The following is a 15441-nucleotide window of genomic DNA, read 5'->3' as shown; positions in this document are numbered from 1 at the left end:
TGTATTGCTGGTAACAAACTAATAAGAAATAAGTATACTGAATTTGATGAACAGGCAGTTCGAATGATGAATGACTTAATGAATGTAAGGGACACACACACAAAAACAAACCATGGAAAAGCAAAACAACTTACAACAAAATTAACAGATGGCAGGTCTGCATCATGTGTGGAAGGTAGGCTGACATCATCTTAGGGTTTGCAGGGAAGAATGATTATGAAGAATCCAAGATGTGTATAGAATGTGTATAGAGTACAAAAAGCATGCAAGCAAGTCCATTTAATATAAAATACAAAGCATCACAAAGACTCATATGAAAGTACTGTATTTTTTCATTTTTCATAACTTTCATTCAGACAGTAAATCTCACTGTTGTATTCTGGTGTTTACATTTTAGTGTGTCTTGGATACTGAAAATACACAATCCAATATTAGAATCAACAAAACACAAAATCTCTTTCGACTATACAAGCATTTGAATCTGTGTATGTATTAGATACATATTTGGATTTTGTCAAAACGTCGTAACTATGCATTTTGTTTAGTAGTGTCAAAAAAGATACAAAATAAACAATGTATTGAATTTCAAATAAAACAAGGAATACTGGAAAAATATTTTAGTTTGACAAAAAAATAGCATTAGTTCAGAAAACACAAATATGTTTCAAAATGTTAGCCATAAAATAAGAGCTATAAAGCCCTTTTGAAAAAGCAGAAACATGCTGGATATACTGAATGTTGAGTTTTTTTAATTTATACTTTCAAAAATATATAATTCCTATATTTGCAGAAATTCTTTGTTTTCTTTATTTTCAATTCTTTCAATAGACTTGAGACATGGTTCCTTGAAACAACATGAATAGTCAAGGTAGGGCTTGATTTGGCGGGCAAAATAAATAAATTACTCTGCTAATAATTTTTTTATTCCCCCACAGAAAGAAATGAACAATATAATCGTACTGTTGATTTATTTGTTGAGTATGTCAATTAATAAAGCTGTTGAAGGCAGATATGGCCAATCAAAACTTGCGGCTATAGCCAGTTGAGGAAGATGTGAAAGAAGAAGAAGAGTAGTTGACGGCGAAGCCTGCATCAATACTGCCTCTCCTGGATCCTGATCGGGAACCTGTCCTTGAACCCGACCGTGAACCATAAGCAGATCCAGAGCCACTGACATTGTAGGGACTATAGAGGCCTTTGCTAGACTGTGAAGAGGCCTCCAGAAGCCTCAGACTAGTTCCTTCCTCTACCATGCTTCTGTCCATAGCATCTCTGAAAGATATTTTGAGTTTAGTTTTTGGACATGTGAGGTATCTTGAGTAGGAATTGACATCTCTAAGTTTCTGGGCTGTGCGGGCATCGATTGTACCCTTCTTGATCGATTCATCCAGTGAGACTCTTCCCTCGACATCAGGCTCAACAAGTCCACCTGTCAGATATTGTATTTCAAGGAATCGCTGCCCAGCTTCATAATACAACCAGCCCTTCTTCAGAGCTTGGGAGGCAGACATCCTCTCTTTAGTTCTGGGGTCTTCAAATCCATTGAATGCTTTTTGAGCCAGATTAAGACGATCTACCATAACTTTGTCAACAAGACCCTTTTCTGCAGCGTCTGTGACTGAAAATCTCTCTCCACTGGAAGGGTCGATTATTCCCCCAGTACAGGCTTGGGCCTCCAACAGTCTTTGGCCAGTGATATTGTCTACCAAGTTTCTGCGAATAGCCTCAGTGATGGATACCTTCTCCAACGTGTCTATGTCCAGGATTCCGGCTATAGGGCCAGTCTCCTCTGTTGGATCATTCCATATGACTGCAGGTGGTTTTATGGAAGGAATTGGGCTCATGGGAGAGGAGAAATCAGAACCAAATGTGGAACCAAATGAAGATGAGCGAGAACGGAAGCCTGCCATGTTTCCGGTAAGCATGTCAGCAAACTCTGTGATGGACAGGTTTCCAGATCGATATGTTTCAAGAGAATTTTGGTCAATGAGGCCACGTGCAAGAGCGTCATCAACATCATATTGTCTTCCTGACTTCCTGTCAATAATGACGGATTTAACTGTACCATCTGAGGATGTCATTGTGATTTCTTCCCATTCACACTCTTGTTGAGCAAGCTCCAAGTAGGTCTGGTTGTCAATGAGTCCCCTCCTGTAGGCCTCATACACTGTCATTTCCTTGCCTGTATCTGGGTCAACAATAACAACTCTTCGTTTACGAACTGAGGATTTTGAGGAAGTCTTTCTCTCTCGCTTCTTTTGTTTAAGGAGAAGGAGAACCAGGCCAGTGTCAGGATCAGTAATGCATCTCTCCATGAGTTGCAGGTATGTTAGGTTCTCTTCAGTGTTGGGATCAAAGAACCCTTTAGTGTCATCAGATGGGTCTGTCAGTATTTCATTCATTTCCTCATCAAAGAAACCACGTTCATAGGCCATCTCAACTGGCAATCTGTGACTTTCCTCTGGGTCAATTATTCCACCAGTGGCTATCTGAGCCTCTAAGAGACGGATGCCATGATCTTTTAAGATGAGTCCCTTTTTCATGGCCTGGAAGAGTGATATTGTCTTGCCTGAATATGGATCTCTATATCCCGTCACTGCACGCTCCGCAGAAAGAAGTTTGTCTTTGAATTCAGGTCCAACAATTCCCATTTTCACTGCTTCATTAACAGTCAGCTTAAGGTTTTTGATTGGGTCAATAACATACCCTGTGGCTGCCTGGGCCTCAAGAAGTTCGAAGGCTGTGCCTGGCCTGATCATGTTTTTCTTCATGGCTTGGTAAATTGATAGACGTTCTCTTGTGTTCTCTATGAATACACCTGCAATGCAGCTTGTGCCCTCAAGGTACTTGGATAACCTATTACTGACCTCCTCCACTGAAATAAGACCTTCATTTAGTTCAGTGACCGTTTTCTGGTCAATAATTTGTGAACGGACAAGTTCTTCCATTGTGATTTGTTTTCTAAGGCCCTTGAACGTCAGTCTCTTGTCTCCCAGAGAGAGGAGACGCAACCCGCCCTCTAGCGTGCATCTCTTAAGTAGCTGTGCATATGACAAGTTCTCATCAGTAACAGGGTCAATGAAACCTTTAACGTCATCTGTCAATTTCTCGTTGGTTTCCTTGTTGATATAACCCCTCTGCATCGCAATGTCTGTGGGTAGGTGGAACTGGAATACAGGATCGATAATTCCTCCTGTGGCAGATTGTGCTTCTAACATTTTCAGAGCATAATCCTCTTTAACGAGATCTTTTTTCATCGCCTGGAAAAGAGATATGACTTTTCCGCTGTATGGGTCTTTGTATCCCGTAACTGCTCTCTCAGCAGAAAGTAGTTTATCATGGATCTCGGGGCCTACAACACCCTTACGAACGGCTTCATCAACAGTAAGCGTCTCATTTTTTACCGGATCAACAATGAATCCTGTCGCTGCCTGTGCTTCCAAGAGGCAAAGGGCAATTTCTGGTTTAAGAAATCCCCTGTTCATTGCTTGGTATATACTGATCTTTGAGCTCGAGTCAGTCTGGACTCCGGCAACACAGCCAGTGCCATATAAATACTGTTTTACACTAGTCATCTCCATTATGTCGCGGATATTTCGTTTGCCCTGTTTAAGAAGGTTGTACGTTTCCAAGTCAATGATACGGGCATTGTGCAGCTCCTCAATGGTAACTTGTCTCCTCATTGTCTTACATAGAGGAGGACTCTCATTTCGGATGATCTCTCTCTGCTCCATGATTTCAATAATAATTATGATCATTCGCTCTTTGGTGATGTTTCCAGAACGATATTCATCGATAAGCTTTTGTCTCTGCTGTTCTGGAATCAAATTTGAGTTCATGATATCCCAGAGGTTTGTGGATTGCTCAGCAACACCCTCAATCGGAACGTCAATTTGGGTATTGGCCAGGTCACTCTGTGTTTGCTCCTCAGTGATGAGATACGTCTTCTCCACAACTGTAGGAGACTGAGGCTTTGATAATGGGAGGACACACATGCCTGTATCTGGATCTCTTTTGCACTTGTCTTTAAGCTGTCTATATGTTACATTTTCATCAGTTTCTGGGTCTATGAAAACCTTGTTATCATCAGATGGCTGAGAGAGTCTGTTAGCCATTTCCTGACTGAAAATGTTCTTGTCAAATGCAACATCCATTGGGACACGGAAACTGTTTACAGGGTCAATTATTCCTCCAGTGACCATTTGTGCCTCTAGGAATGGCAGTGCTTGGTCTTTCAAAATCAGATCCTTTTGCATAGCTTCAAAGAGTCCTATTTTGTTGCCTGTAAATGGATCTTTATATCCCGTGACAGCCTTTTCTGCAGAGAGCAATTTTTCATGGAGCTCAGGGCCTACAAGACCAGATTTTACGGCTTCATCTACTGTCAAAAATTGTTTTTTCACAGGATCTACAATGAACCCGGTAGCGGCCTGAGCCTCCAGAAGTGAAAGACCCGTGTTCTGTCTGATCAGGTTTTTCTTCATAGCCTGATAAATGCTTAATGTCTCTTGTTTTGGCTCTAGGAAAATGCCAGCAACACAATCTGAGCCCTGGAGATATTTGTTCACATGGGGATTCTCACTAACTTTTTTAGGTGTTGTCTTGCCGTGTTGAAGAAGATTTAGTGTTGTTTTGTCAATTATTTTGGACTCATGAAGACGACCTGCTGGTATGGGTGATCTGAGACCCTTGAAGTTCAGCTGTTCCTGTTTCTTTGCCTCCTCTTCTTCTATAATTGTGATGATAATTTTAAGTATCTTTTCAATTGTTATCTTTCCAGACCTAAATTGTTTGAGCAGGTCAAGTCTTTGTGCCTCAGTCAAATAGTCAGAGTTTATAAGATCCCAAAGGGTCATTTTCCTGCCCTTGAGTGGCCCGTAATCCAGTTCAATAGTTTCCTGAGTCATAGCCTCTTTTGTCTGGGCCTCACTAAGTGTTGGCTCTTCCTTTGCATTGATGGCTTCATTGGTGAGAAAGAAAAGCTGCAGACCGGTTTTTTCGTCAGTTAAACATCTCTGGAACAGCTGTGCGTATGTGGCATTTTCTTTCTTGTTGGGGTCATAGAAACATTTGACTTCATCAGTTGGTTGACTTAGAACGTGTTTCATTTCATCATCAAAATAATTTCGCTTGCAAGCGACATCATGGGGAACACGATGGCTATTGACGGGATCAATGATGCCACCCGTGGTCATTTGGGCATCTAGCAGTCTGATTCCTTGCTCTTTAGGAATCAGATCTTTTTTCATTGCTTGAAACAGAGAGACCGTCTTTCCAGTATATGGATCTCTGTAACCGGTAACGGCTCTCTCTGCGCTCAAGAGTTTTTCGTGCAGTTCAGGACCAACAACCCCTGCTTTGACAGCTTCATCAACAGTGTACTTCTGATTTTCAACAGGATCAACCACATAGCCTGTTCCTGCTTGGGCTTCAAGCATATTTAAGGCAAGCCCAGGTCTCAATATGTCCTTCTTCATTGCCTTATAAAAGGACATGGGCTCCTTTGATGACTCAGTAACTATGCCTGCAATGCAATTTGTGCCTTTAAGAGCTTTGTTGACAGGGGCCATTTCAGATACCTCTTTGACAGTCTTATTACCCTTTTGCAATTTGTTGTACAGGTCCTTATCGATAATTTTGGATTCAAGGAGTTCAGAAGCAGGAACCGGTGCTCGAAGACCACTGAAGTTAATTTCATTCTTCTTTTCTTTTTCTTCTGCCACAGTGATTACAATCTTAATAATTTTCTCAATTGTGATCTTGCCTGTCTTGTACTGACGGAGAAGATCTTTCTTTTGATCTTCAGTGAAGTATTCCGAATTTATTATTTCCCAAATGGTGACAGTCTTTCCCTTGAATTTTCCAAATGGAACAGACACAGTTGTTTTACTGAACACATCCTTGGTCTCTTCCTCTGTGTATATACTTGAGCATTGTGCAGCTTTATCTGTGATTGGCAAAAGAAGCAAGCCAGTTTCAGGGTCAGGTTTACATCTCATCATTAGCTCAGAATATGTCAGTGGCTCTTGGGTGCTAGGATCAAAGTAACCTTTTGCATCATCTGCTGGTTTTTCTAAAGTCTTGTGCATTTCTGGATCATATAGTCCCTGTTTATAGGCCACTTCTTTGGGCACACGGTGACTATTGACAGGATCAATGATGCCCCCTGTCGCGATCTGAGCCTCAAGGACTCTGATAGCATGATCATGTTCTATCAGACCCTTCTTCATTGATTCAAAGACGGATATTTTGTCTCCTGTATATGGATCTTTGTATCCAATAACAGCTCTTTCGGCTAAAAGCATTTTATTATGTAGCTCTGGGCCAATCAAGCCTTCCTTGACAGCATCATTAACAGGAAGCTTTTTCTTATTAATGGGATCCAGCATGTAACCAGTTGCTGCCTGAGCTTCAAGAAGAATCATGGCTGTGCCTGGAGTAATTTGTTTCTCTTGAGATGCTTGGTAGATTGACACCTTTTTATTCGATGGTGTCAAAATACCAGCAATGCTGTTCTTTCCTTTGAGAATGGTTTTGAGGTGTTCTTTCTCACCAAGATCTTGAACTGTAGTTTTACCATTTTTGAGCTTATCAAAATCTTTCTTTGGTAAAAGACCTAACTCGAAAAGTCTGCTAGCTGGGACTTTTTCACGAATACCATCAAAAGATAATGGATCTGGTTTCTTCCCCACACTGTCTACTGCGTCACTGGCATTTTGCCCATTGAAAACATTGTCAACCGTAGTAACCTTGACAGTCTGGACTGTCTCCATCTGCTGGAGTTTCTCACGCAGTTTCTGGTTCTCTTCTGCTAGGATTCTTTCCTGATCCAGTCTCTTCTTTTCAAGTTCCTGCATTTCTTTTTGCTTGTTTATCATCTCCTTTTCAGCTTCTTTTTGTTTATTAAGAGCCGCATCCATAGTAGCTTGCAATTTCTTCTTCTCTTCTTCCATCTGTAGTCTTTGGCGCTCCTGTTCATCTTTCAGAGCTTGTGCCTTTTTGACTTCCTCTTCAAATTGGCTCTCCAGTCTCTTTTTCTCATCTTCAATGAGCTTCTCCTTTTTCAACAACATTTCTTTTTCTGTAAGGAATGTTTGCTGGAGCATTGTCTTCTCATGTTCAATTTGTTTCTGCTGCGCATCAGCCATCTGGCAGGGAAAAAGCAAGAAAAAAACAAGTCAGTAAAAGTTTTTGCTGGGCTACGTATATGTTCCTCGCACCAGTTTTTGTGTTTCAAACCACCACACCAAACACCATACAGTGCAATCTGCTAATGCATGATAATTTATTTTATGTGGATTAATTTCTAATTTTATCAAACAACTTGTTTTTCAACTGGGAGAAAGTAACATCTTTATTAACCACTCTATATACCACACCACATTTAGCCTGCTATGAGTAAAAAAAAAATTCGGATAGAATTAATTGCCCAGTTTTTTTTATACACAATCCCAGAAAGTCTAGTTTTGTCCTACTGCATTATCTCAAGCATTTACTATAACCATTTGCTGATAAAACGAAAATGGCTGCTTCTGTAAAATTGATATTACTTTTCACATTGTAGGTTACACATCCTAATTAGGATTTACTGCTGTGTGATATAGACATATTTTTAAACAACAATATAATGACGTGGTCCCTAGAAATGTTTCATGGCATGACACATTCAGGGTGGGATGTGCATGAGCACAGTGCACTGCAAAAATAAAGTGAAACTAAAAATCAAAGATGCATGGTTAGTTGAATCGAACAAAAGAGATAGGAGAAATTGGAAGAAAAAACTGGGTTAGTTTTGAGAGTTAACAATGGCATAAACTGCGTTGTTATGCCATTTTGACACAATACCTCTTTAGATTTATTTTGAAGTTCTTCAGCATCTCTTTTCAGTCTAGCCTTCTCTTTCTCAAGCTCTGCGATAGCTTTGCGTAAGTCGCCGGCTTCTTTGCTGTCATTTTGTCTCTCAGATTCCAGTTTTTCAACAACAGTCATTTTTTCTTTAGTGGCAATTTCAGTTTGATGAAGACGGGACGCTATTGTATCAGCTTGTTGCTTGAATTTTTTCGCTTCTTCTTCCGCTTTAGCCTGGGCTTCACTGAGCTGAGAAACTTGGAGCCTAAGTTTTTCTGCCTCTGCTACGATCTCCAATTGCCTTTTTCTTTCGGCTTCGAGGGATTTCTGATATTCCTCAGTTTCCTCTTCAAGAAGTTGCTGCATAAGCTGTTTGTCCTCTAGGAGCTTTTGTGCTTGCTCTTGAGCCAAGTCCTTCTGCCTCTGAAGCATCTCTGCCTCTGCTCTAAATTTTGATGCTTCCTGAATGGCCTGCATCTTCTCTTTGAGCATTTTATCCGCAAGAGCCCGTTGCTGATTCAGGTCTTCTTCAGCAAGCTGCCTCAAGCGAGCTGCCTCTTGTGCTTCTACAGTAAGTCTTGCAGCGTTCTCAGCAATATTTTTCATGTTTTCTGCTTCCTCTGCAAGGAATTTCTGAGTGTTGTCTTTGTCTTTCTTGATGAGGCGCTGATTCTCCTCCTCAATTTTCATTTTAAGCTTCAGCAGCTCTTCCATCTGAACTTTTACTTTCAACAGTTCATCTTCAACCTGGGATTTTTGTTTGACAGCATCGTCAACCTCATCCTTTAAGCGATGCAGCTCTGCATCGAGGAGAGACTTTTGATTATCGGTCTCATTAAGCTGAAGTTTAACTTTTGTGAGCTCTTGTTCTACGACAAATTTCTGCTTTAGTGTTTGCTCCGCCAGTTTTTTGTGCTTTGCCATTTCCGCATCCGCTTGTTGCTTCTGCTTCAATGCTGCAGCTTCAGCTTGGGCAAGTTTAGCAGCTTCAAATTCGGCTTCCTTCCTCAACCTCTCAGCATCTTCCTGGGCTTTGGCTTGGTTTGTGGCTTCTAATTCAGCAGCCATTTTTTGTCGCTCTGCTTCCTCCGCTTGTTGACGGAGCAGTGCTGCTTCCTGCTCTGCCTTCTCCTTTGCAGCCTCGGCTTCTTTGGCAAGCATTCTGGCTTTCTCATATTCGTCTTTGAGCTTCTTCTGCATGATACTATCCTCTTTCTGTTGGGCGAGAACACTCTGTGCTTGCTGTTCCGCTGCACTGCATTTCAGGGCAGCTTGTTGAGCTGCTACAACTTGTTTTTCAGCTTCTTTATCAGCCAATTCTTTTTGCTTCCTGGCTTCTTCTGCCTTCTTTTTTAGTCGCTGAAGTTCATCCTGAGCTGCCTTGCACTGTCGAGCTGCCTCTTCCTCTGCGGCAGTGATCATCTTAACTTTGTCCTCTGCTTCCCTCCTCTTTCGCTCCTCCTCAAGAGCAAGCCTTCTGAGGTTTTCAGCTTCCTCCTCTGCTTGGATCCTGCTTTGTTGTGTTTCCTCTGCAATATTTTTCAGCTTATTTAGCTCGAGTTCCAGATCGAGCTTTCCCGATGATGCTTTCTCAAAGTTGAACTTGAGGATTCTGATCTCTTCTTCGACAACTCGCCTCTGTTTGAGTGTGTCGTCCACTATAGCCTTTTGTCTATCCATTTCAGCTTCAGACGACATTTTCAGTTGAATTATCTTCTCTTCAATTGCTCGCTTGTGCTGATTGGCTTGGTCTTCTAAAGCTTTCCTCTGGTAAGCTTCGTCTTCAGCGTGCCTACGCAGTCTCTCATTTTCTGCTTCTTTTTCTTTCAAAGCAATTTCTGCCTCAGTTTTCAAACGGGTGGCCTCGCTGATGGCTGCAAGCTTCTCTTTGAGAATCCTCTCAGCCTCTGCTCTCTGACGAGCTGCTTCATCCTCAGCAACTTGTCTTTGATGCTTAGCCTCTTCAGCAATGGTTCTTAGCTTGCCTGCCTCTTCAGCCAGGTCCCTCATCTTGGCAGCCTCTGCCTCAAGAAGCTGTTTGCTTTTCTCTGTGTTTGACATGGTCTCCTTTTCTGCCTTTGACTTCAGCTGTAGGAGGACATCCATTTCACTTCTAACTTTGGCTAGTTCGTCTTCAAGCTGTTTCCTCTGTTGTTGAGCTGCGATGACTTCATTCTTCAGACGGTAGAGCTCGTCTTCTAGCAAGGATCGTTGTTGTTCTGCATTGTCAAAGTCTGCCTTGAGACGAATCAGCTCCTGTTCTGCAACGAGCTTCTGCTGTGCTGTGCTCTCGGCCATCTTCCTCTGCCTTTCGAGCTCTTTCTCAGCCATGTCTCTCTGCTTAAGGGCTGATTCTTCAGCCTTTGCTCTTTTTTTAGCCTCACGCTCTGCATCATCCTTTTGTTTCTCTGCTTCTTCTTGTGCAAGATTCTTTTTGTGGGATTCTTCTTCAGCCTGGAGCCTTAGACGAAGGGCCTCATTGGCTTTTTGTCTCCATTTCTCAAGTTCCTTTTCGGCCTCTTCTCTAGCCGATTCCGCATCTTCGTGTTGTTTCTTAAGGCGTGATGCTTCTTGTTGCAGTTGAAGGACAGTACCATGCTCCTGTTTGAGTGATTCTTCCAACTTTGAGGTCTTTTCCACAAAGGACAAGTGTTTGCTCTGGAGCTCGATGGCAGCACTTTTCTGCGCCGCCTGATGAGCAACCTGGATTTGTCTTTCCTTTTCGATTTCTGCTTGCTTCACTTGCCTTTCTGCCTCCTCTGCCTGCAATTTGAGCATTTCAAGGTCATCCAGTGCTTTTTGTTTTTGCCTTGCTGCCTCCTTTTCTGCCTCAAATTTTAATTTCAGTTCCTCCTCTGCCATACGCTTTTTCTGGGTCTCTTCATTAACCTGTTTGCGTAGCTTTTCTGCTTCTTCTTGGGCAGCCTTCCTCAGTTTCTCAGCATCAGCTGCTCTGTCACGAAGCTGCTGGAGCTCAGATTCAGCTGTAGACTTTTGTTTTACAGTTGTCTCAAGTTGGATTCTTATAAGACGGATTTCCTCTTCAATCTTTGTTCTGCTCTGTAGTGCATCATCCACTTGCTGAGTTTTGTCTTTAATTTGTTGCTCTGAAAGGTTTTTGAGCTCATGAAGTTCCATTTGGACATTGTGCTTTTGCTTTTCTGCATCTACAGCAGCAACTTCTCTCTTATTAACTTCTTCCTGCATTTTGAGTTTCAACTCTTGCGCCTCTTTTTCAGCCTTTTCAATGGCCTTTGCATGTGCTTCTGCTAATTGCTTTTGTTTGTCTAACTCAGCCTGCATCTCTGCCATTTTTTTCTGTTCTTCTGCTTTGAGTTTCTTTGCAGCTTTCTGCATTAGTGGAAGCAAATGGTAAAGAAAAGATTATAATTGAGCATGACAAGTAGAAGGTAACAGTTTACATTCACCAGCTCTAAACAGTGCGGGTTTAACATTGTAATTACAATGGTAATCACAACGTAATCACACTGGAATAAGAGCAATGCAATGTAATTTATTACCAGTGCAATGTTAATGTTAAAAGTCAGCTAACAGAACAAGTCAAAGATCAACGTCAGATGCAAAGTACAATTAACTGAGGTTAAATTCATGGTGCAATGAAATTAATTCATGACAAGGCAATTCAGTGAAAATGGATGAAGTTTTTTGTTAATGGATGGAATGGACATTATTTCACAAAAGGAAAAATCACATTGCATGCAAGAATATTGGTCTTCCACTTGCTGTCTATGATTATTTAATATCACAATCCTACAATAGTAGTGAGGCTGTACAAATGTAATTTGATGTACAGTCGTTTAAATTATTTATGTACCATACCAAATCATCATATATATTCAATTTTTAGTATATATTCATCTTATGGGACTTTAAAAAAAAAAAAAAAAAGGGTTCTTTAAATCACTACATATAAACCACACAACAAAATGAAGAAGAAGCAAAGGAAAAGTCAAAGCGAAAAGGCTTCAGAAAATTCCACTGTTAGTCAGGACACCAATTATAAGTATAAAATCCCCTCCACTCGAATATGCTATTAAGGTTGACTTAAAGAAGTTCCTTGAGTAAGTAAGGCTCCCATGCTCCCATGTTAAGTAACTAAATGTTCACTCTTGTAAGTTTCTTCCATTTGTGTAATGACTTAGCTTTGTTACGTCTCTTTAATACTAGGGTATTATTATAACTGAAAAAATGTACTGTATTTTATCACACCAGTCACCAAAGATGTCGAAATGATGCCATGTGGTACAGTGAAAAATGCAAGAAAATAAAAAAAACAATCCATGTGAAAAAACCATCACCACTAAACATTTACCTCTTTACTGCTCAAACAAGTTCAAGCATTCATCAGGGCAAACCACTGGCAAGCAGTTAAGAGAAGCAAACAAACACACCATTAGGGTAAGAAAAGAATTCAAAAACCCAAACGTGTGAATTTGACAAGGAAAACCCAAGATAGTGGGAAATAGAATGTAACTGTCTATAAGCGACCAGAGTTATAAATAAATAAATAAATAAATAAATAAATAAATAAATAAATAAATAAATAAATAAATAAATAAATAAATAAATAAATAAATAAATAAATAAATAAATAAATAAATAAATCAATCAATCAATCAATCAATCAATCAATCAATCAATCAATCAATCAATCAATCAATCAATCAATCAATCAATAAATCAATAAATAAATAAATAAATAAATAAATAAATAAATAAATAAATAAATAAATAAATAAATAACCTCCAACTAATGGGACAAATCCTCCAATTTAGAGACTGTAAATTTAACCCAAAAAAGAAAAACGTACCTACTTCCATACTTCACCCATTTCAGTTTGAAGCACCAAGTAATTTCACCGTAATCTCTCAAATAGCAGTGCTCTATCGATCAAATACTGTTTATCCATGTGTGTTTGTGCGTACTTGTGAATGTGTGATTGTACCATGAGCGTCAGTATGAAACACTCAGACATTACATGAGTGCGTGCTGATGGGAGAATACAAATGCTGCTAGTTTGGTTGATTAGCTTGTTGGTTAAGGTCATGTTAAATTTTAGTTTGTTTGGGATTCTCAGCAAGTGACGCACCTCCTCATTCTCCAGGCGTTGCTGTGCATCAGTGATGAACTTGATGTACTGACTGGTCAGAGTCATCAGTTCACTGTATCGGGTCCTCAGTGTTACATACTGGTATGGAAGAAGAGTCACATGAATAAGGAAGTTGTTTTAAGTCAAACACTGATTAATATGTGGTCCTGTAACATGTTCATTACATGGATTTGAAGAAACATACCTCCTGAATGATGTTATCAGATGTAGAATCCAGTTTTGTTTTCTTTAAAGGAGAAGTATGAGGCTCCACTTGAGCTTTATAGGCAACCAACTGGAGTTCATAGTCCTTTTGGGGGGGAAATTACACACTGGAGTTAAATTTGTAAATCTGTAAATGTGCCCGTCTTTATTGGCCTTTTTTTATTCTGTGGCATTTCATCTTAGCGACCACATGTCAAAAAGAGGGAGCTACAGTTTTAATTTTATAATACAAGCGTCTCATTCTCACCTTGATTGTGTCAATGTACCCTTTAGCATATTTCTGACATTCATCAACTTTGCCTTTGTTCTTCTCAATCTCCTCCAGTAATTTCTGTTTTGAAAAGCAGGATAGAAATGAAATTGAACTCAATTGTTGTATGCGATGACAATGCATTTGCCTGGTGGTAAAAATCAGCGTCAATAACTGACCTTTTCCAGGGCCAGTTGCTCTTTCAGTGTTTTGCTGTCAGTGATAGGCACAGTCTGGATCCTTTCTTGCCTTTGCTTGGCCTCTGCTATCCAAGTGATAAGCCAATCATAACTGTCACGGTAATAGCCAAGCTGCCGGCCGAGCTGCTCAAGCTCTCTCTGACGAAGGTCAATCTGCGTGAACACGGCCTTCCACCGGTCCTGAACGCTAGACTGAAGCTGCTTGTAGTGGTCCAACTCAGTATCGCGCTCACTGTGCACACGACTCATCTTGTCGCTCACAGTAGAGGCTTTCTTTAGTTCTTCTTCGAGAGAATCAAAAACTGGCTGTTCAGCCTCAGCCTCATTTCGGATTTTCTGCATTTTTGAGACCAAAACAGAAGTGGCAGGGTTATGAATAGTGACCACAAATTAAATCTTGACAAAGATTAGGTTAAATTATCAGTGTGGTGGGAAATGAGAAATGAGATACACAGACATATTTGTTATGTATCTAAAATTCACATGTGATCTATGATGAGGTATTCTTTTGTATTTTCTGATTACCTTAAGCTTTGTACGGCACGTCTCAACGGCCTGGATGTCATTGGGCACAGTGTGTGCTTCACCCAGGTAGTCCTCATACTGCTTGAGTACACCCTCAGCACCCTGACTGTTACGAATGACCATTTCCACAGTCTTGAGCCTGGTGCGAGATACAGTGAATCAGTTGAAAGCACACCAACATGGAAGCAATAAGAGCTACTGTGTAGAATTGTTTGAGAGTCTCACTTCTCAAGATAAATGGAGGAGAGCATGTTGGAGTGATCCATCTTCTGAACGGTGAGGTCTAGCTCAGAACGCAGCACAGGAGTAGAAGTAGATTCCTGTGGGGACTTCAAGATTTCTTGTGCCCTCACTGTCAGTTTATCAAGGTCCTTTTTGAGACCCTCAAGCTCTGTCTGCACTTTCTGTAAAACAAAGAGTCAAATATATTAGTTAAGAAAGAAAATAAATTCAACTGGGTAGATATGGGAAATGAAAGAGGTGGATGTAAATTGGAAATCTGCTACAACAGATCTCCTATTTTTCTCTTTAATTTGTAATTTGCCACCCATTCTTATCATTTAATGGTTATTGTGCGTCATGCTAAACCATTGTGGATTCATTTCTGAGTTTTTGGTCATGACATTCTTTGGCATCTATTGTTTAAACTTTGATGCACACATTCTACTGTAACTTTGTGTTAAAATAGCAAAAAGAGTGCAGCATACCTGCTGGTTTACGGTCTTTTGAACGCATTCTTTCAGAGGGTCTTTTTCCATTGGTTTGCGTATACGAGCGACAGTCTGAGCTTCACAGCCCTCGATTTGCAGTCGCAGGTCCTTGAGCTCTGTGATGTAGTTCTTACACAGAGACTCATTTTGTTGACCTATGAATAGGAGTTTCAATTTCATTATGTGTGAATAGAAAACAATGTATTCAGACAAAATAGCTCGCAAACTCACAATGAGAGCACATGCAATTCATGTTCACACCATATGCACTCACCTGTAATGAGGACTAATACTAAAAAAAATATACCTTTACAATGTTATACAACTCGATTTTTTTAACGGTACGAGCATACTGCCAATTTCATTTCCGTACGTGACCAATGAAACAATTTCATTCAATTAACCCAGAATTGCAGGCAGTAATTGTATTGTGCAGGCTTTTCAGTGGAAAACACCATGCAGTCAATCATCTACATCTACTGTACTCTCACAAAACCATATCCATGTCTAATCTAAAGCTTGGAAGCATAACTTTACATCACTCACCTCCGAGCCTAACAACCATTCGCCCT

General features: G+C 40.4%; 1 protein-coding gene across 23 annotated transcripts in view; it reads right to left on the bottom strand.

Moving 5' to 3' along the window:
* Positions 1-309: 309 nt before the first annotated feature.
* LOC133160646 (plectin-like) overlaps positions 310-15441 on the bottom strand; it is a 66789-nt gene continuing 51657 nt past the window's right edge. For 15 of the 23 annotated variants that reach the window (XM_061288505.1, XM_061288506.1, XM_061288512.1 and 12 more), the window contains 10 exons: positions 15416-15439; positions 14867-15024; positions 14385-14563; positions 14160-14298; positions 13614-13970; positions 13432-13515; positions 13165-13269; positions 12960-13058; positions 7846-11199; positions 310-7148 (listed from right to left, as the gene is read on the bottom strand). In XM_061288505.1, coding sequence (XP_061144489.1) covers positions 1020-7148; positions 7846-11199; positions 12960-13058; positions 13165-13269; positions 13432-13515; positions 13614-13970; positions 14160-14298; positions 14385-14563; positions 14867-15024; positions 15416-15439 — 10628 coding nt within the window. In that variant the 3' untranslated portion in view covers positions 310-1019. The remainder of the gene's footprint in view (positions 7149-7845; positions 11200-12959; positions 13059-13164; positions 13270-13431; positions 13516-13613; positions 13971-14159; positions 14299-14384; positions 14564-14866; positions 15025-15415; positions 15440-15441) is intronic. The other 8 variants (XM_061288497.1, XM_061288499.1, XM_061288500.1 and 5 more) reach the window with 3 other exon arrangements.

Source organism: Syngnathus typhle, linkage group LG10 (genome assembly GCF_033458585.1).
Source record: "Syngnathus typhle isolate RoL2023-S1 ecotype Sweden linkage group LG10, RoL_Styp_1.0, whole genome shotgun sequence".
Lineage (NCBI taxonomy): Eukaryota > Metazoa > Chordata > Actinopteri > Syngnathiformes > Syngnathidae > Syngnathus > Syngnathus typhle.
Note: the sequence above shows the minus strand (reverse complement) of the source record. Positions and strands in the feature narration are given on the sequence as shown.